This window comes from Leptosomus discolor, chromosome 1 (assembly GCF_034619465.1).
Source record: "Leptosomus discolor isolate bLepDis1 chromosome 1, bLepDis1.hap2, whole genome shotgun sequence".
Taxonomy (NCBI): Eukaryota; Metazoa; Chordata; class Aves; order Leptosomiformes; family Leptosomidae; genus Leptosomus; species Leptosomus discolor.
The window spans coordinates 28,760,151-28,781,850 of NC_141391.1; the positions used below are offsets into that span (position 1 = coordinate 28,760,151).

Genomic DNA, 21,700 nt, shown 5'->3' on the forward strand with positions numbered 1-21,700 from the left:
TTTCAACATATATTAGTGGGGCTTGAAACTGGTTCGTGTTACAGCATGGCCAGTCCACCCTCTGCCTGCACAAGGACCACAAGGGGAAAGTGCTGATGGTTCGGCTGTGAGGAGACCAAAATCCATGTCCTGCGGGTGGGTCCTCCACTCACACATGACCCTGCTGCAGCCAGCCACTGTGCCAGCCAGCCATGCCGCAGCACCCATCCACTGTTCCTTTGCTAACCCAGTGGTCTCCTCACCTCATCTCCTCAGTCAAAGAGGTGGGCTCATCAGTAAACTTTTAGCAACAGGGTAACTACACGTCACAGAGGAGCCAAACCAAGCCACGTGGGCCCAGGAAAATGTAAGAGCCAGCATAGAGCTCCCACAAAACCAAACCACAAGAGCAGCAAAAAACCTGCCAAAGGAGTGCACCCCTTCACCAAGCAGCTTGCACAAGCTCCTTCGGCAGTGGGCAGTGTGTATGGCTGCCTGTGAAGCTGGACTGAAATACTGATATTGCTGGGATGAGTGAGGCAGCATTGGTTTGTTAATAAATGCAGCAGAAGAATGTGACCAAGAAAGTTTTAACGTTCAAAAGAAATTCTGTAATTTCTTATCAATTATATAAAAAAGCAAGTTTTGAAAGCAATTTTTTGCTGTCTTTCCCTCTGAGAGCTGCCTTTTTTATTTCCCAGTGGGTAACTGAGTGTTATAATGAGGATTAAGGCACAGCAGATTCAAGTCATATTAGAAACCACAGAGAAATAAGGCTGGTTCATCACTGGTTTAAGGTAAGTTCAAGGAGTTTTTCCAATGTTTTGATCAAAATGAACAGGTTGTAGCCTACTGTTAAATTAATGAAAATGTTTGCTTCTTTAAATGACAGACTAAACACACTTTTGGAAATAGTGGCTTAAAGTCGTAACACTGATTTAAAGTACATTGCTCAGAGAAAAAAGGTATAATACTAAAAGGGAGGGCAAACTGTTACCTTTGTGGACATGCAGTATGGATATTTTCCATGATAAAACTCTCAATAAACTCTTACTTTAAGATTTTATTTCCAGTGAGCGTAGTAACTGTAAACCCAAGTCATGTCCATGAAGAGTTAGGATACACACAAGTCTGAGGAAAAAAACCCCACATGGGTCAAATTCCTTTCCTTGCAAAGGGAACTGGGGTTGTGCCTGTGCACCTCAGCAAGCAGGCAGGTGCATATCTGGATTTCAGCTACACGAGGAGTAAACATGGAGAAATCCCATAGGAATCAATGGCATTGTCCCAGCAGTAAACAGGTGTGTAAGAGTATAATTTTAGCTGTCAGGCATACACAGGCTCCAGTCACTCCACCGCTGTTTAGGGCATCAAAAAGGATGCATTAAATACAGTAGTGTGATAAGGAATACCTTTAGTCTGTAGAAAACCCTGCCTTAGAGAGGAAGTTGAAAGCGCTCTAGAATTTTAAGCAGCAATAACTTCAGTAGGAGGTTCTCTCTGGCAACATTTGAAAAGGCTGAAGAAGACATTCAGACAAAAAGGCATCAAATCCTAGAAATATGACAAGACTGGGTTATGAAGCTGAACAGGATTGTTTAAAGCAGCTGGCAACTCTATAATTTATTTCACCTGTCCTTTTCACAGTGCCTCGGAGAGTCTGCCACGCATGTGAGAACCAAGCCACATCACTGGATGCCTGATATCACGCCAACCCTCATGAATAATGACAAAAAAGTCTATTCCATCTAATTGCCAGTTGTCAAGCAAACTCGTTACAGTGCATGGAAGGCACTCTGTGCAACCGATCAACCTGAAGAGATTTATCTTTGTGGCTGCTGTCTATACAGTCATAATTAAATAAAAGCAGATGGAGGAGGCACTGAATAATTATGATTGCAAGATAAATAAAATGCTGGGTAAGTAACTTCAGAAGTATAATTTAAGCATCTTACATAAATAAAAAGCATCAGCATCTTCTGTGATATGTTTTCACACTGAGGTAGTTCAGAAAATTAAAATAATCAAGAAAACAATAAAGTGAAGACTCAAACTAAAAATATCAAATATACATGACACACACATAATAGGCAACAGGTACAAAGTCATTCTGACTCACTCTTCCCACATGCAAATGTATATTCTCTCTCTCTCTCTCTGTGTCCTCTGCTAACTGCATGTGCCAATTAATCTTGAAATCACATTATTACAAAACTCTGTTGTTTGGCATTTTTTCTTATTTCACAGCACATAAAGGAGCTGCCCCAGTTCTTCATGGGCACAACTCCATAAAGACCCCATCGCTGGGACATGCCAGAGGGTTACTTTAGCTGTGCTAGATCTTGCCTGACAGGCTCAGCTATACAGGATTTCCTGCAATTTTTGCAATGAGGTGTATCAACGCCTTGGTGGTTCTTCAGGAATCAGACGCAGACCCCAAGTCACCATGTATCGCACAGTGTATCACAGTCCCACTCCTCCAAACGGTAAAACTTCCATCGACATCCAAGCACTGCTGGTCCCCACCAGGTGCCCTAGGTGCAAACACGAAGCCACGGCAATCGATCGTGCTGCCATGTTCCTCACACAAGAAACCCTTGGGTGGTGCAGGGGCTGTCAGCCTGGCTGTGGGCACCTGCTCTCTCCTGCTGCACCCCAAAATGCTGTGAGGAAGAAAGTTTGTTTCTCTTCGCGCAGGCAGGTAGATATGGGGACATATTTCAATGAGTTTGTTCACCTTCGGCTGAGGTACCCGGCTGAGGTACCCAGCTCAGCACCCCTTCTGAAACAAGGAGATATGACAGAAAGAAAAACTCAGATTCCTACAGCCTGAAGGTTAAAATGCAGGAAGACAGTGTGTGGGGGGAGCTTTTGTACAATGTTTTGTACTTGTGTTTCCCGAACCCAGGTGTATCTCAAGAGTAGTTAAGAACAAGTAGGGTTTGAAGTAGGTGCAGTGCCAACCTAAAAAGCCTGTTTAGTCCACCACTGGTCTTACATGTTTCCTTCCTTGTGAATATGATGCTGTGTAGCCTGCTGAAAAGTACTGTTTGTTCAGTGTCATGTAATCTGCAGAGCTATTAATTGCTCTTACGAAAGATCCAGTTAAAAAGTGTGGTGAAACACCCTAATAACTCTTTTGAAAGAATACGTATAATCCACATTTCATTAATCTTCTAAACACATATTTGCACAACAGATTAAAAATGCAGGAATTACGTATTTTACATATACAAAAGATGACCACATAATGGCTCCATGAGATCTTTGATCTAAAATCCCCTTTCTGATCTGTGTGGCAGATCTATTCCTTGCTTGTTTGTTTGTTTGCTTGCTTGCTTGTTTTTCTGGCCAGAAGCACACAGGATTATTGCTCTTTGTACGCAGGGAGAACAGAATGTCCTTAACAAAACTCATCAAACACAACAAAGCAGCTCTAACCTACAAATCTATCAATGGAAAATTTTACATTTTTTACAATGGTCTTTCAGTGGGTTTCAGCCTGTGACCCAAGACTGTAGGAGGTGTCATGGACCTTTGTGAGGGGTCCACGAAAGGTAACTAAGGACAGCAAGCTTAGCCATGCCTTTCAGCAGTCTAGGGAGTCAACCAGTCAGGAAGGTTGAAAACCAGTCATCTAAACAAACATATATAATCTTTGTACATAAAAGAAGCTATGACCTCTTTTGAACCATGGGATACCATTTATTATTACAAGAAGAGCTTCACAAAGAAAAGAAAATTAGCTGTGTCTTTCAGAGAGGATATGCCTTCTGCACAACTAGACTAAAAAAAGCTATTTAATTATGGCAGCAAGGAGCTCAACAGGGTAAACTGCCTTGAGAAACAGTGTGTGTTAGCTTGTGACCAACACTGTTTGCAGTCACCTATCAGCTCAGGCTGCACACAGTACAAATTTCTATCATCTGCCTCAAAAATGCCAGGCAAATAATCCTGTAGTCATAACTTAGTGCAAGGAAGAGGCACCTTATTATACTTGTATATTTTAGTAGGGTTTTCATACGATAGCTAGTTCAGTGGCTGCTCGTGAACCTAAGATTTGGAAGGCCTCCGCTCAACACTTCTTTAAATACAAGTTTTATATGCAACCTTCAATAAGTTTCTAGCCTGCTATCTGTAAAATGCAAATAATATTCCTCGCATGTGTGCTAAGAGACACTGCAAAGATAAAGATTCGACGAAAAGGTACTTCTATAAATTAGAATATTAAATTCTGTCAATCAGCTTTGCCAGAGATGACATCAAATTGTGTATTCAGATAGTGAAGGAAAAAACCCAAACAATTATGGAGTTTTAAGCTCCCTCAAGCCTTCCTTTTTTGCCATCCTGTTTTGCCCTCATTACCCATCTCAAACACTGATTAGCCTTGTTAGATGCACCTGCCTTCTCGGTTTTACTTGTGAGCAATTGGAGACAGGCTGCAACGAAAAATCTGATTGTAACTTGTAATTCACATTTAAATCTGTTGAGACCACAGGCATGTGTCAACATTTGCTGTCCATTCTTGTTTATGTACTGTTCAAGATCACTGAAAACCATGTCACCTCTCCCTTTTGGTTAGCAGTCCCACTCTGTTTTCAAAGTGAGCTTGTATTCCAGATCTAGAAGCAGCACTTCTCACCATCTGTTTGCAAGACAGAAGATTCTCCATTGTCCTTCTGTCTTTAGAGGTTAAGAAAAATCTCTGATATTTTAGAGAATCTGAGCAGCCTAGATACAAGCGGGAACAATCACTACCACGATGACTAAGGAATGCCTGCTGGATATGGCATAAAGTATATCAAAAAGTGTCTTGGGAGAAAAGGGGAAAAATGTGAAAAGGAATCAAAGAGATTTCATGAGAGAGATATGAAAGGTTTCCAGACATAAGATCAAATCCAGGTCACTGTGTCAATGGATCAGTACATAGGTCACCATGTACCAAATTCAGAGGTAAATGGAAGTATAGTGGGGGCTGTTACACTCTTTCCAAAGTCTAAATTAAGACAACTTTCACAACAAGTAAGCAGAAAAATACAAAAAGTTAAGGGAAAGATACTAATACAGTCCAACCTCTCTTACACCCCAAACTTCTTCCCCTCCCAGGTCTTTGCTAGCTTCCTTGGCTTTAGTTTGGAATGGCAGCTGACTCTATGCAGATCCTCTTTATTTACTTTTGCCCTATTCACTGGATGTTTTCTTCCAGATCGAAAATATGGCAAAAGATTTGCAGTTTCAAAATTGATTTAACAATTAGCTTATGCTCCCTCTCCACCCAAAAATGCTGGCCAGCTCCACCACACCCAGAAGGGCTACACTGCCCTTCTGTTGAGAAACATGGAGACCCATCTACAGACACACAGTCCATCATTTCTTTCTACAGATACTAGGTGTTAGTAAAAGAAAAATACTGCTTATCTCTCTTTTAGGATTTTATTTTATAGAACAAATAAAAAGCATGATCTCTTAAAAGGCAAAGTATTTGGTCTGATGCTTTTGAAACTAGACTATCACTGACCTATTTAAAACAAGGATAAATAAACAAAAAAAAAAAAATACAAAAAAACAAACCCAAAACTCTCCATGACCAATTCACTCCGCTTTCTTATTTTAACACGAAGACAGACAGCCATACAGCCTAAACGCACAACCAAGTATAAATTTTTACTATTCTCATGAGGGCCATTGAAATGAAAGCATCTGCTTGCCAAACTTCATGGTCTGAAAAACATCTTGACTGGGTACATTTAAAAATGCTGCTTATCTGAACTGTTTCAAGAGATTAGTTTGCATGTTTAATATGTTAATGTTTCACAAGTAAGAAGATTTCCAAGTGACTTATTACAGGACATAGAACTCAGCAGAGCCCTGAGTCATTTAAGCTGGTGCCTTATTCAGTAAATGCCAGCTACATCATTGCACACCACCTCAGAGTCTGTGTGTGGCAGTAAGCCAGTTTTGCAGATCCTCTTCCAAAATCCAGGTTAGATTCTGTCTTTCAGCAGGCTATTTCTCAGTGGTTTATATTTTCACTGTCACTAGCATGTCAGTAAGACTGCATATCTTTTGAGCTCTATTAATTTTGCCTTGACACTATTGAAACGCCAAGTATAAACTTTAACTCAGGTACAGAAATGTTAATCAGTTTTGAAATATCCATAGATTGCATATATATATCAAGGCCCGTAAATACTCAGAGACGCCTGTCAGAATCCACATGGCATTAGCAGTCTTGTTTCTTACTAGCTGAAGGCCAACCAAGTTAGGTGTTCATCATCACTGACAATGAAATAGATCATCCTGAAACAAAAGGATGTAGTCTTGTATTAAAGTCTTCTAAGATATAAAATATGAAGATATAACTCTTCTAGGATTTACATTTACTCGCATTCTCAAATAATCTTTTGATTATTTACTCTTTCAGAGCTGCCACTGGCCACATTTGTAAAACATTTCTGTAAATATAGGAGTCTAAAGTAAACCTGTGTGTCAGATATCTGCATAATCAGATTATAATCATAATATGATTTCTGTGGTTTAAAACTCTACCATTATGCTAAGTATAAAATTTATAGAAATCTCCAGACTTCAGGATATAAACTTCTCATTAATTATCTGAAAGAGGAAGAAACATCTCCCAGAGCAATTTTATTGCTGAACAGTCTGCTATATTAGGTCTGCTACTTACACTAGCACATTTTGTGCTGGAAACACCGAGTAAAAATCCTGAAATTCATGCCCTCATACTAAAACAAAGAATAATCTGTATTCTTACATTCAGCTTACTAGGAATAAAAGCTCATAAAAACTATTAGTTATGCCTTCACCCAGAAACCAATGTACTCAGCCAACCCAGAAAAAATAAGTAAGATTTCAGTCCATAGCCAGAAGACCATGTACTGAAACTGTACTCTGGAAAGATGTTTTCCATCCCCAGAAGAAAGGGTGAGGCCACCTTTTCCAGCCAGATCCAAGCCAGGGCTGATTTCAGTGGTATTGTGCCAATTTGCACAGGCTGCATACCCAGCTTGCTGTTCAGAAGTGGCACCTGGAGCACACAGCACTCACGGCAGCCACTGCCCTCCGGAGAGGTAGGGGATGTTTGGAGACACAACTAGAAAGACACCTTTGCTTTCTTGGCACAGCGATGCCTCCTCCTTCCCTGTAAACTCAAGACACTGCCTGAGATGCAAACTACAGTCAGCCTATCCACCAAAAAGGTGTTACATATATCTATGCATAGGGCTGACCAGTCCCATGCCATGGGAAACCTCCAAGGAAGAGGGGCTCCTGGAGGAAAATCCCACCAGGAGATACAGAGCACAAAAGTCTCTTCTGCAGAAGAGGTGGGGAGCTGCCCTTAACCTCTACCTTTCCTGAGGTGTTCAGGGAAAACCCAAGCTGTTAAGGAGGCTCAAGACTGTGTGCATTTGGAAATATTTTGTCTACGAAGGGACTATGGAGACCTTAGGGTAGAGGAAACTAGTTAAACTGAAAGGACTGGAACTAATACCTTCTAAAGGGCACAAGGAAAAGTTTCATCAATCAGAAGTCTCATTCTGAAAATGATTTATGGTCTCCCAAGTTTGGCTGCCCTTGGCTTGCAGTGAGGCACATGTCTGTCAGTCTCTGAGTCACCTCTGAATACAGAGCTCACTTTCAAGAACTCCTAAGCTTCACTTTGAATTAATTTTTAATTAGGTATTTTTTAAAATTTTACTGAGAAGCCATAACATGTTATTTTTGGATGTTCAGTTTGGCAGACTGAAAAAGGGCCAGCATTTCAGAAGGGCTGTCACTTTGCAAATAAAGGCCTTTTGGAGTGCACCTCAAAACCACTTGCACTTGCACAAAACCATTTATACTTGCACAAATCTCAGCACCTGCCTTAGACACAAACTTGAGAAAATGCAGCTCTGCACTGGGGAGGAGGTAGCAGTGATGTGAACAAGAGATGCCGGGTCCATGCTGGGGTGCTCGCATTCCCCCACCCCACCTACCAGGGACTGAGTACCAGACACTAAAACAACCATGTTTGTTCTCTGCATTTCTGCACTCATACCCACACACACACTTTCCCAACAAACCAGCTTCCTCAACTGTTTTTGAAAAGAAAACTCACATAGACTTGCTAAGCAGCCCAGATTGCAGAAGGCTTGTCTCACAACCTTGGGTTGTCAATCCAGCAGCAGTCCACTAGCTCTGCTTTTACAATAAAGCTGTGATTAGCCTGAAGGAAATAAAATTTGCCTCTTACAGCAAGCTCTTTAACTGCACTTTTGACAGTCTTCAATGACACCACCAGAGAAGGAAGGGAAGCAGCCTCTTTCTGTTATCATCACACATGAAAAACACTTGCAAGCTGACCTGGCTTCCCATATATTAGTTTTCTACACAGATTTGCAATGGTGTCTGAATTGTCTTCCCCCACTTGCTCTGCCAAATTATTACGGTACAAGCGCTTCGCAAAAAAAAACCACAATTGCTTGAAATTACACTAGAGTCAAATGTTGATAAAAAGGTGTCACAGAGAGAATGAAAACTAACTGCTGTGAAATTTAATGAAACCCACTGTGTGCCAAGGGCACAGGCAGCCAAATTGAATTTAAAAAGGTGCCAAGCAGGGAAGCTTGTAATCAGACTAGCCACTATGTTAGATGAGATAAGCAGAATGACTTTCCTCTATCACGAGATCAAAACAGACTGCAATTCTTACGCATGAGATGAAAAGTTACAGTATTCATCCTCCCAGCTTCCTGTTTTCTTAGCATCGGATCTTCGGCTTAGTGGCCTGAAATGGAATTTGCCATCTCCAGCGTAAGGCTTGTCCCAGCCCTTGCAGGTCACCGAGCTGTTTCCTGACACAGTTTTTATTGCAAGTTGTTATGGAAAGGAGGAACAAGCTAAACAGAGTTGTGAATGGCTCAGCATAAACTACCCTCAGCCATGGTGTCCCCTTCCACAGCCTAGGGAATGAATTAAAGTCAATGGAGCAGAATAGGAAATAGAAGATAACACTAACATAGAAGAAGAAGGAAGCAAGGGACTCTGTTCAAGAAACAGCTTAGTGCTCACAAGAATGGTTTCCAAAGCACCACTCCACTGTAGCCTGTTAAGAAATCATTTTACTCCTGAATTTTTATAACAGCACTGTTTTGAAACAGTGTTAAGAAAAGCCTGATCTCACAAACAGACCTGTGCTTGCATTCGTTTACAGGAGTAATCCCTCAAACTCTGGTTGAGGACAAGGGTCAAAAAAGCTGCGCAGCCCATCTTTGTTGGAAATAGCTTCAGCTACATTCATTATTTCAGTGGCTTGGGGAGTCACCAGTACTTTGAGGACAGATGGGAAGGCGCATTGTTATTTGCCTTGGCTCTGGGCCACACAGAGAGGCTTAGGGTCTGCACCTTTGCCTCACTGATGGGTTTCATCACTGCAACCTGCTTGAACTTGCAGCCTGGCTGAAATGGCTGGATTCTGCTCTCACTGGTCTGCCGGTGACCCTGGAATACTTTCTAGAGATAAAGTTTCTAGTCAGAGAGGAGATTTCCAGTACTGAACAAAGCTCCCCAAAGCCAGCCATTGGGTTTCTTGTAAAAGGACTTCTCATAAAAATGTCCTGACTTTTATAACAACCTGTTGATTTTGCAGAATGCGCCTGTAATGGTTTGGGGGTTTGTCTTGGCTGTAAAGAGCTTTATCCCAGTATTTAGTGCCATTCGTCATGTTTTTACTGCTGTGCTAGAAAAAGGACTTGAAAACTAACAGAATTTCTTGAAATCTAAACCATGTTACAGCACAGAAGTCTTAAGTTTTGTATTTTTCTGTGTGTAATGCACACAACATCTGAAAGGCCCTCTGTCAGTCAGCAGTAGCAGAGAACATGTATGTCTGCAGGTATGGCAAAGGGAGCTTTATGAGGGGGCGAAGCTCCTCTCCCCTCACAGCCCATTCCTGTCCCACTCTGCCTGCTTCCTTCCCCACACAGCACCCTGCTCTCCTTGCCCAGCTTTGCCTGCTGTAACCCTGGCCTCTGACTGCTCCCACCCCTGCTCCCACCTATCTGAGGATGCAGTTGAAGTAAAAGAGCTTTTAGAGGGGTGCAGGTTATCTAAGAGGAAGCTTTAGCCATGAAAGTAATACATTTGTCATTTGTTACTAAGCCAACATTTAGAGGTCTCCTTTTACTTACTCCTCTACAAAGTGCACAAGAAATCAGCCAGCACCAGTTCTTACCACATTAAAAATGCAGTAAACTCAAAGCATCCTCAATTTCCCAGTCTGACCTTGTTTCAGTTAGGACTTCTTTAGAGCAGCAACTGTCTCCTTCTCTTCCCACAGCACAACTTCCTAGAACAACAACCATAACAGAAGCAACACCATACAACTGAGGATGTTTGTACAAATTTGCCAGGCGGATGTGCTGATCTCCAAACGACATTTAAAGCTCGTAGTCATGCAGCAGCACCAGGGCTGAGTCAGAGCAAAGTTTGAAATGAAGTGCAAAGAAATTTCCTCTCACACATACACTCACAAAGGCTCCTCAACATCACACTACCCTAGTTTCTACAGATTCCCTAAACTAAGCACTTTTTAGCATGTCCTGGTAACCCTTCCCAGTAACTGGCATTCAGTTGTATTGTGCCTGACCTGAATTGCCTGTGATGCTCTGAATATCAAGTTCATTCTGATTTAAAAAAAAAAAATTAAATAAAAAATGCATGCATAAACGGGCTTTCAGTTAGCTGCAGACTCAGACAAAAGCCTGAACTTGTGAAGAAGTCAGGCAGCACACTCCTCAGAAGCTGTAAGGCTATTTCTTACACTCCACTACATTAGCGGGTTTCATATCCTTTCACAGGGTGCTGTATTTCAGAAGAAGCTTTTGTTATTCCAGATTGATCATTCATGGCTTTATCTCAAATCCTTTCTCCTCAATGCAAGGGACAAACTCCATATCCCTTCACATTTATTAGAAAACCATTCTTCTCAAATCAACAATACCACTTTATATTACAAAGGCATCTTTATTGGGAGACAAAGCAAAACAACCGAACTGTCAGATTGCAAAGGAAAGGGTCAAATCTTTACATTACTACAGAAATGATACAGTGTTTATCAGAACTCCGCATTTTCTGCTTCATTCTCTCTGGAGCCTTTTGGATCATGTTACAAGATAAAAATAACAATGATTTCCAATAGGTAATTGTTTAGGCTTTCTTTCATTAACATTTTCTTTATATTCCTACAAACTACTGTCAAGCTTACTTAAAAGTCTGTTAGCCCAGTAAAGAATTGTACCTGCAAATCAATTCAAAATGGTCAGTCCTCGTGAAAGACTTTTTATCAGGCTTACACAGGAAAATGTGGACTCAGCTTATGGTACAGCAACCCTCCCAAGATGGAGTTTTGTTCTATTGCGTTAGTCCTGCTGCAATTAGTACCTGGGGAATTAGGTAGGATCTGGTATTCCGTGAAGGTCTCTGCGCTGCTACACAGCAGCAACATCCTCCAAATCCCGCTAGCCACAAAGAGTAGCAACAGCGCTGAGCTCCAGATCCTGCCCTCCCCTGGGTCCCATGGAGGAATATTGCTGTTGATTTCATCAAGTCAGGCTCTAAGGAAAAGGCAGTCTGGAGGGAAAAGAAGTCTGCCTCTGTTCTCAGATGCACCTGTGACATGAGGGGACTGACAGTGGAACAAACAATGTAAATGAGATCTCATCAAGCCTAGTGAATCAGCCTTATCACCAGCATTGTCAGGGTGCACTGACCTTGCCCAATTTTTCATGCCTGAGAAGATACAGGACAGCTACTAGAAGGGATCTGTCAAATGCAATATTGCCCCTCTGACCTGTGATGTCTTGTGGTGGCAGAGTCATCCCAAGAACTTCTTGGTCCTCTGTGACTTAAGGCCATCTCCACGTAGTCTGAATGCCGCTTAGGATCTTGCACTTGGGCAACTTAAAAGCTTAACACCGCTTAGATCAACAATGGTAATCCACAGAGCCAAAGGAAATCCTTGGGCAAGGAGTCAGCCAACATGATGGCCACCACAAGGCATGCAGCTGTGGATGGAGTTTCAGTTGTACGAACACATCCCGTGTTTCTTAATTACACCATGCTCCTTTCTAACTGCTCACTGCATGTAAGAAATACATTGATTGCCCTCAAGTTCTATGCCTGACTCCACTGAAATGATGGAGACTGAAAACTGTCTTATACTTTGTAAAGCCAAACTTAAAGAGCTTAGGAGGTAAAAATGTGGTTGAAGAACTAGAAGGATGTGAGCAAGGAAAGGAAAATGCAGGTTGAGTATTGAGAAAAAATTCCAAGTGGAATTCCAAGTTAGCTGAGTTTCCTGAGGGAAATGAGGAAAAAACCCCACATTACATAGGCATTTAACACCAACCTGGACAAAATCCTGGAAAATACATCATTGGGAACAATCCTCTCCTGTCTGTAGGGCATATGACCTCATTTACATTGGAAAATATCGAAACATTTTGATGCCAAAATGAAGTTCCCAGCAATATTCAAATCTCTCATAGAGCTCAGGAAGCAAAACAGGCCAGATCTTTCAATGCAGAAACAAAATTGCTAACTCCAACTCAGATTCTGCTCTAATCAACACAAAGGCAGAGGATCTGAAGTGAAGTAACCCTGAATTTACTTTGACGCTACACCAGTAAAATAGATTATTTGCTCCCCTGCCTCACATTTTCTGAAGTTTCATTACGTTATGCAAGCAAAGCCTTTTGAAATGAAAAGCATCACAGAAGTGCTGAGCATCATTGTTCCTTTCTAATAAAAGAAGGTGAAAAAAGCAAGAAGTCTAAACTTCATTCTACAGATAAATAAAACAGCACTCCGGGACTCCTTTAGATCAAAAATTCTGTTCTTAATACAAAATTCTACTTAAACGCAACACAGCCGCAGCAGTATTCAAAACATCACTTTTATATTCAACATCAATAGGTAAAGAAAGAGAAGTAAAGAGATTCTTCCAATATATTAGCAGCATCTTTTATTTTTCTAATACATCAGCATTTCCATTTTAAATGTGCTTCCAAAGCACCTAAAATCTAACTTGCAGAATTTGCTCCAGGCTGAAACTCTGCATGTTTTTTTCCTCCCCTGTATTTAGCCAAAATTTATATTAGGAGTAAATATAATTGGAAAAAAAACAAAACTGAATGTGTGTTTTGAAGCACAATTCAGTATAAACACACTAGTTCACTGGGGCAGCTCTTCAAGAAGAAACTCAGCCTCAGAACCACACCCATTTTAGCCTAACGTCACAATCCAGTAATCTTGCCTCTAGGACAGAAATACTGATGTCATTTATACTAAGTGTCACTGACTTCAAAGGACACACAAAAATTTGCAGCCTGTAAGGGCCCTGCTGGGTTTTTTAGTAAGATTTCCAAACACTGAAAAAGTCAAGGTATCAGAAGTGGTTGGGGACAGAAAGAAAAAACAAAGACAGCTAAATAGGAAGGCTACTCTCCGCATCATTCGTCTTCTTCAAGTTGCATCTCCGCTATTTCAACAGCATTTGAACTCCATGCTTGCTCTGCACCACTCGTGACCTTGCAGGCAGGGATAGCCTCCTCAGAGCCACTGATTTGCACTTTATGACCAGTATTGTTTATTACTGATTCCTCCTTGCTAAGATACTTCATTAAAATGGTTGGTGTTAGCTTAAACAGCAAACCTTTGCTAACTCAGGTCTCCTTCAGTGCGACTCCTCAGGGAACGACCGCACAAAAAGCTGTGCTGTTAGATCTGTCAGAGTAGCAGCCTTCAGCAAGGCTGCAGTGGGAATTTCTGTGAGCAAGGTGAAGGCAACCATGGGAAATGGGATCCTCTCTTAATATATAGAATCTAAGTCTGCACCTTTTCCTTACTTATTTCAGTTAAGTACCTGTAACTTTGATTCCCCTGCAGCCAGACTTGGTGACTGACCCATGCATAGAAGCAATACAGGCTACAACTGATTAAGAGAGTAGGAATCTAAGTAATGCCATTTATAAACCGAGAGCGACAAAGGACATATATTACATCGATTCGCTTTCAGTTCTGAATTTGTCTTATATTTTAGCTCCTGTCTGAATACAGCGGAGAGAGATGGCTGATCTTCAATAAAACATATGCTACAAAATCTGTTAAGATAACATCACTGTTTAAATTCCCTTGTTATGAACGTCTCCCTAAACAATAACACTTCCCTGCCTTACTCATCTGGACACCAAACCTAAATCCAAGAATTTGACTCTGTGCTGTACCCACCATATGTGACGGTACCTTGTAGTGCTGGGAAGCAGATACTGAACACAGGCACTGCACAGGATGCAGTTTAGCAAGTCAAAGTCAAGCTGAAAAGGAATGAAGCTGCAAAACTATACACTGCACTTAATCTTTTGGTGGATGGTTATAGAAACTGGGGAGAAAACTGGTGTGAAATATAGCAGCTACAAAGCAGCTTCTATATATGTTGTTCTGATAAAGAAACCGCAACATAGCACCGCTTAAATAGATTAAAAGCAACCTAACCATTGGATCTTAAAAAAAAAAATACTGATCCTCAAGAAAATGTAATTTTGCAATGATATATTCTTGGTGCTACATTTTTAATATTTGCATTAATGATCTGAAAGAAAAGCAGTCAGGGTAATTCACCACTGGAACAACTTATGAAGACCCTGCTTTTCTCAAAGTTAATTAAATTCAGACTAGAAGGTTTTTTTTCTCAGAGTTATACTCTTGTTCAAACCAAAATTATATGAAGGCTGTCCTATGACCTGTGCTACCGCAGACCTCAGACTAAATAGTCTTAATGTTCTCTGCTGTCTTCATTATTGCTGAATGTATGAGCCTATGACACAACATGCAATCACTCACTAGCAACATTTAACAGTGCTGTGTTCCTTGTTTGCTCTTCTTCTGTTACCTCCTGGTGAGGCATCTGTTCCTTTCATATGCCCCTCTTTCGGTGTCTTTATATGTGCCTGTACACACTGGATTACTACCTAGCCTGCAGCTTGTCTTTGTCTAGGACGAGGATTGCCCTGTCACATGTCTACAGGAGCACAGCAGTCACTGAAGCTTTGCAGCTGACAAGAGGAAAGAGAGAGGAAGATGTGGCAAAACACCCCTGAGCAGCTAAATTACAGGTGAAGAGGGGGCTTGGTGTTGAACAGAAGCAGATGCCCCTCCCTAGCCTCTCCCCAAAAATTAGCCTTTCGAAAAGTATTTTTAGGCTAAAGAGGATGAAAGAACCAAAAGGCCATTTTTGCATGTTTTTATGCCTGGGGTGTTTTCAGGTACAAATTTCAGGAGGACTTAGGAAGAATATGTATAGATGGAGGAAATGGATGAGATAGGCTTGGGAGAACTGCAAAAGAGTCTGGGGTAACCATTTCCTTCCTGGAAGTCACTTGACCATCTCAGGTCTTCCCTGTTCCCAGCAAGGCTTTTCTCAGTTACATTTTCTCCCTGTAGGCAGAAAATGATCCTGACCTTAGTCTTCCAGGCAGAAAGCAGAGAGTCTCACTTCAGCTGTCAGACAAAATAATGGTTACTGGTCACTGCCTGCAGTTCTTTTCCTCCAGCTCCACACAAACCTTTCCCAGCAGTTTCTAGTCCCTGTAGTCAACTGGAACTACCCTCACCAAAGCCCCTAATGACATTTTCTTAGCCAGTCCCAGAACCAAGACTGCCTTCATTCTCATTGACCCACAGGTTGTCTTTGACTGCCAGCCACATTTCTTGAAACATGACTTAGGTTCAGTGACTCCATCTCTCCCGAGAGCCTCCTTTTACTTCTTTCAATGTTTCCCCAAGCATTTTCTTCAAGGGACAGCTTCTCTACATGGTCCCACTGTGCTATGACCTACTGCTCTTCCCTTCTCTGCCCCCTACATTTTAGACCTTAACGGTCTCATCTGCAAAGTCAGTTCAGCCATTAATGTGATAACAACCTGCATATCTCCTTTGGATCTGTCTCTTTAAAATCTCCAGCCCAAAATCTCAGAGGATTTCTCTAAGATTTCATCATAGACAATACAAAGCCATCACCCGGCACTCAACATTCTCCTCATCTTGATGGAGCAGTCTTTATTCTTCTGCCTCTGCACCCAGCAAACACTTGCCCTGAGCACCCTATTATGGTTGATGGAAACTAATATGGCCACTATTGGCATAGGACACTTGGAGAAGGATTGTGTAGCAATTTCATGCGGTGCTGAGACCTTTCTCCAGAAGACCACATCTTTTTTCTGAGACAAAATCAGAAGTTGTTAGGATCTGCGCCCCTTTTTCTTAGATAACTCCAAACACTCCATTCACCACTCCCTACTTCAAGAGCCCTCCAGATTTTCTAACCAGTGGTTCAAGAAACATAGTTTCAGGAGTTTCAGCACTCCCAGGAGACACAAGGGAAACAAGACAGAGAAATGAGGAGAGGAAGAGAAGGTGCTGCTGAAAACTTTGCTAATTACTGAAAGGAGTAGCAAAACTTGTGCTTTACTTGAGTACAATCAATGAGCAACCAGTACTATCGATGACAGTACAAACCACATGGCTACCCCGTAATCATGGAGAGGGCTCACTTCTCACATGCCACTCAGAATCAGGGCCACAGTGTCAGGTTCAGAGAGGTGTCTAAGTCAGCAGATTGTTTCATGCTCTGTTTCCTTAGATTCATACCCCTCTGAGCTTGGCTTAACTGTCCTACACAGCCAAAGGGAGTTCTGAGCTAGTGCAAATTTCATCTATAATTCCTGCGTGCTGACCATTTTAATGAAAAGCTTCACCTTGCCAGCATAACGCTCTTTAAATTGACCATCCTTGCAATACTTGTGTCTTTTGATCCACTGCCTCTCATAAAACCGGCTAACCTTTAAGTTCATTATGTTCTTAAAATTATTGCTATGTTCTTAAAATCATTGCTCTGCATTCAGAGAGTGAAACTATTCACCAAATTAGTATGTCATATCTGAGCTACCTACCTGCAAATTTCTAGTCTCCCCATTTAAGAGGAATTGACTTGCCACGGCACAATGAAAAGAAGATCAATAATTACAGACTCCAATTTGCCACAGATTTGTTAAACTTTACTTCCTGCTGTCATGCCCTCAATAGTTATGGTCAAAGATACATCCTCGCAATCTGTTCCAGCTACATTATATATGCCTCAGTCTTCCAAGCACTCAAAGAAAAGCATCTGGAAACACTGCACTTACTGTTATCAGTGAAGACTGTATCCATCTACATAACTGTGCCCTCAAGAGGCTACAGACAGCATAACTTTCACCTCAGTTGTCAGTTCTTTGAAGCAATCCAACAGATACGTCCATGAAGCATGGCCTGAGACACTGCAGCAGCAGTTTGCCAGCCATGGACTGCAGACCACTGACAGCCACTGCAGAAATGGCTGGCCTTGGGGTGTTGGCTACTTCTTGTCACCCACTACTGAATAGCCTTAGAAAAAGCTAAAAATAGCATTGTTTTTCATGTAAGCAATTGCTGTAATGGTTATGGAGCTGCCACATGATCATGCATGGGAAAGGAAGCGGTTCCCATAATTGCAAATAGGAGGAAAAGACTATGATGCAATCTTCCTACTATGAACAGAAACTCAGTGTGTAGCATCCCAGAGACATCTTAAAATACATGTATGCTCCGTAGCCAGGATCATCTGAAACAGCAAATATAGACTAAGTACATAAGATCAACCAATATCTAAAAAGCCCTTCTGACTCTGTGTGGATCTGCAGTTTCTTGCAGGTTCTGCCACTCAATTTTTATGAGAAGAGCAGATTTATGGTGTAAGCATTCATGAATAATTCACTCCTGTGAGTTGCCACATACAATTTGGGGAAATCCCAGCGGTAAAATCTTGGCACTGTTTAGCTAGTGCAAACTGCACTAGTTTTATACAGGTGTTATTCCACTGACCTACTTGGAGTTACTCCTCCTTCACACTGCTAGAAGAAGAGGATCAAGATGTTTGCTTACCACCTCTGGTAAGCAAACCTCTCTGCCACCTCTTCACAACAGTAAAAATGCTTCCAGTGTTGGAGTAAGTTTTAGCAACCTTAGTGCTTTGGCTCACCAAAGCTTCAGGAGCTTGTACATCTCACCCACTCTTGGGCCTCTTATAAAATACTCTTGTCAATTGGCTTAGTTCCTCATCAAGTCTATGTTTTTAAATCATGTTGAGAAAATTACTTGGATCCTAGACTAATGGAACACCACTAAAGCCATAAACTAGCTACACTGAGCATGCCTTTATGCTGGTTTCTAACTTCAGGAGAAACACGGTTTATTCCAACACTCATCCTCCGCCACTGGAGCAGGAGCCACAGCAGAGTGTTGGTGCAGGTGACTCAGACAAAAAGAAACAGAAAGTGAAACTGCCTAGCCATCTCCTTGCCCCAACACAGAGGATAAATAAATAGCATCACTCAGCCAGCTGCTTATTTCCCCAGGCCTTTTCTTCATATGAAGATAGGAGGAAGTTCTTTTCCCCAATCAAAAAAAAATATTTACGAGAGTTTTATTTGGTTAGATCTCCAAGTGGAGGCTGATTAAAATGACAATTACTGTACTGCCACTGAGCCATATTCAAAACACACATCATGGTATATAACTAAACCTCCATCTGTGACACAGGGAACAAAAAGCTGGCATTCCCAGTTAGTAAATAAAGTGAACAGCTCGTGGCTATCTTGACATAAAACAACTTAATAATTACAATGCCTAAGTTAGACATCTGAATAAACGTAGTCATGTCATTCAAACAATGAAGCTATACTGATTTACAGCAGCTAAGGACCTCATTAGGAATGTAAGGATCTGATCTCTACCCTAATATGTCCCTTCGGTTCATCCAAATTATTGGCTTTCACCACCTGGCCTCTGCCTCGTGTCCCCACAGTTGGGTTTTACATAGCTTAAGAAATTACGGGTTCTCACTTTGCTAATTTCTTACACACTTCCAGCAGTGCTGAGTGAAATGAGAGACAACCATAAAAGCCAGTAGAGGGGAAAATTAGACATGCTGTGTAACTGATTTCTGAACTGTAAGTGAAGTTGTTGGCAATTTTTGTTTCATATGACAAGTTCACATTTCTTTGAATTGTCACCTACCAAGGACACGCACTACCTGCTCATGCCCTTCCAGGTGGGATGGGATGCTGCCAGGTCAGCCAGGACAAGCTCCAGGGGTGGCCATGGTGTGGTCTCAAGGGACCTCTCACCTCCCTGCACAGGAGCCACCATCCCACCTTGTAGAAGGCTGCACACCTTCAGCCCCAACCAGTGTCATGAGGGAGAGGGGTTCCTCCCTCGTCCCCCAGCCGGCTGCCCACTGCTGGAGCTGCTGTGTTTGCTGGGGTGGCCGTAAGCAGACAGAGGCACGGCCAGCCCCACTCCGCAGGCAGGCAGGGGAGCAACGACCAGGAGAAAGGGGCCAAATGCAAATTAAAACCAGACAAGCCAAGCCAGCAGTTGGAAAGAGGGGGGTGGTTAAAGCACAAGCCTGTGATGGCTCTAAGTGAAAATAGCCAGACTGAGCGGACTTGCAGAGTGTCACCGAACCGAAAATACCCTTCATCCCCCGGCTGCCCAGCTGCAACTGTATCATGGAGCAGGCTTCAAGAAGCGGCAGCTCCCAGCAGAGTTAACTCTCCAGCAGCTGCTGCACTTTCAAATTGTCAGCCAGATTAAACACAGGAATGTCTGTGGGTTGCAAAGCTGACAGAAGGGCGAAGTGACAGGGTCGGCTTGCTCTAGAACGCAGAAACTACTAAAAAACTTGGAGGCAGGGCTCCCCACAGCCAGGAGAGAGCTACACTGGCATCGCCTGGCCAGAGGCTTGGCACAGGGCCCTTTCCTTGCCTTAGTTATCTGCGCCGAGCTGGACAGTAACGGAGTTTTTGTCTTGTGCCTCCTTAGGGCTGCAGACTCGGGATGTATCTGGACTGCCTTTGCAGGGCAAATTTCTGTTTGGGAGGGAAAGAGGTGGGGGTCCCGCTGCAGTCTGCTCCTCCAGGGCACAAGCCAGGGAGCCTGGCTGGGACCAGACACTGTGGGGCACCAAAGGCACCCAGCCTGCGCTGCCCCGGCACCCAAAGCTCGGAGAAACACGCCCCCTCACAGGGGCAAGCACCTGTGGGCGTTGGAGTGCTTGCACCAGGCAAAAGTGAGTGCCACTGAGCTGCATGTCACTGATGACAAGAGAGTGATGATTTACTGGGAAAACTGCCCTATAAAAAACACGCTTGAGGATCCTGTTTATTGTCTCATACCCTTCAAATACTCCATACAATTACAAGCTAAAAAAAAGGGAGGGAGGTAATTCTCCCACATGCTGTCTAGCCCATGGACTCAACAAAGCTGCAGCACCATCAGCAAGCAGCGTGGGTCAGACAGCCCAGTGGGTCTCCTCCTGGGAGATGGTGGGCCACCTCCACCCAGAGATAAACAATCCCCACTTCAAACCTGGGCCACAGACTTGTTGCCAGATCCACGCAGATGCAGAGACAGAGGTGGAGGCAACTGTGCCAGTGATGGGGGTAGGAAGGAGAAAGAAGAGAGGTTGTTCCCACATTAACACAGCCTCTGCTCTGCAAAACTGCAATGCTCTATGAGGTTCTGCAGCCCTCACGCTTCTCCAGGTATCTCCACCCCTGAGCTCTGCTGGAAACTACAGCCCACAAAACCATTGCGAAGATGCTGGCCCACAGAGGTCAACTTTCCATGCAACTCTCAAAGGCTGCACAATGACCAGGCAGGGACTGAAGCACAAGAGAGTGCCCACAGTCTTTGGGCCGCATCCAGACAACCAGCTCAACCATGGCGGGAGCCAAGTGGTCTCTCTCACCAGCAGAAAGTTTGACTCACTCCCTCCTCGTCCCAAAGCACCAGGGCATCTCCCCACACGTAAACTGACAGCCTGGACACTCCCATCCCCTCCCTGCACGAGCACTTACCCCCCAGGAACTGGATGCCTCCTGCCACCCTGCCCACGGTCCTGGAGATGAGCTCGGACACGCAGCAGCCCATGAGCGCCGTCAGGGCCACCAAGAGGAGTAGCCCGCAGCCCAGGCCCGTCACCACCGTGCAGATCCTCCACTCAGCGCTTGGGATAGCCTGGAAGGAGGCGTAGCGGCCACACTGCTCCACCATCACGGTTGTCTGGCGGCTCTCGTCCCGCACCGGGTAGGAACACCTCCGGAAAGTGCCGAAGGAAACCGACTTCTCCAGCTGAGACCCCAAGAGCCAGTAGGGCATGAAGAAGCCCACACAGGAGGCAGCAGCGCAGAGAAAGGAGAGGAAGGCCCAGACGATGCCGGCACAGGTGAGGCTGGAGGCCATCTTTGTATCTGCTCCAAGATCCCTCACGATGGGGAGACAGAAAAGCAGATGTGTATTTTAGAGGAGGTTTATGGATAATCCGGAGTCTCTCAGGCTTGACAAATCCTCACACTAGGAGAAGCTCGGGTCGTAATAGCCAGGGGGATGTTTCCTCCCATCATGAAGTCAAAGGTTCCTAATTAAATAACACCACACAAAAAAAGGAGAAAAATACAAGTTCAGTAATACTGACATTAGGAAAAAATGTTTACCTGCTAGAGTGTTTTTCCTTCTTACAGGACTATTTACTAAGATATCTCACTTTTCTGTCCCACTCTTACGAGCAGCCACTAGAATC

General features: G+C 43.1%; 1 protein-coding gene across 1 annotated transcript in view; it reads right to left on the bottom strand.

The window, feature by feature from the left end:
- LHFPL6 (LHFPL tetraspan subfamily member 6) overlaps positions 1-21,363 on the bottom strand; it is a 141,494-nt gene extending 120,131 nt beyond the window's left edge. Inside the window, exon 1 of the mRNA XM_086481910.1 lies at positions 20,979-21,363. Within this exon, the coding sequence (XP_086338036.1) occupies positions 20,979-21,363 (385 nt within the window). The remainder of the gene's footprint in view (positions 1-20,978) is intronic.
- Positions 21,364-21,700: the final 337 nt, after the last annotated feature.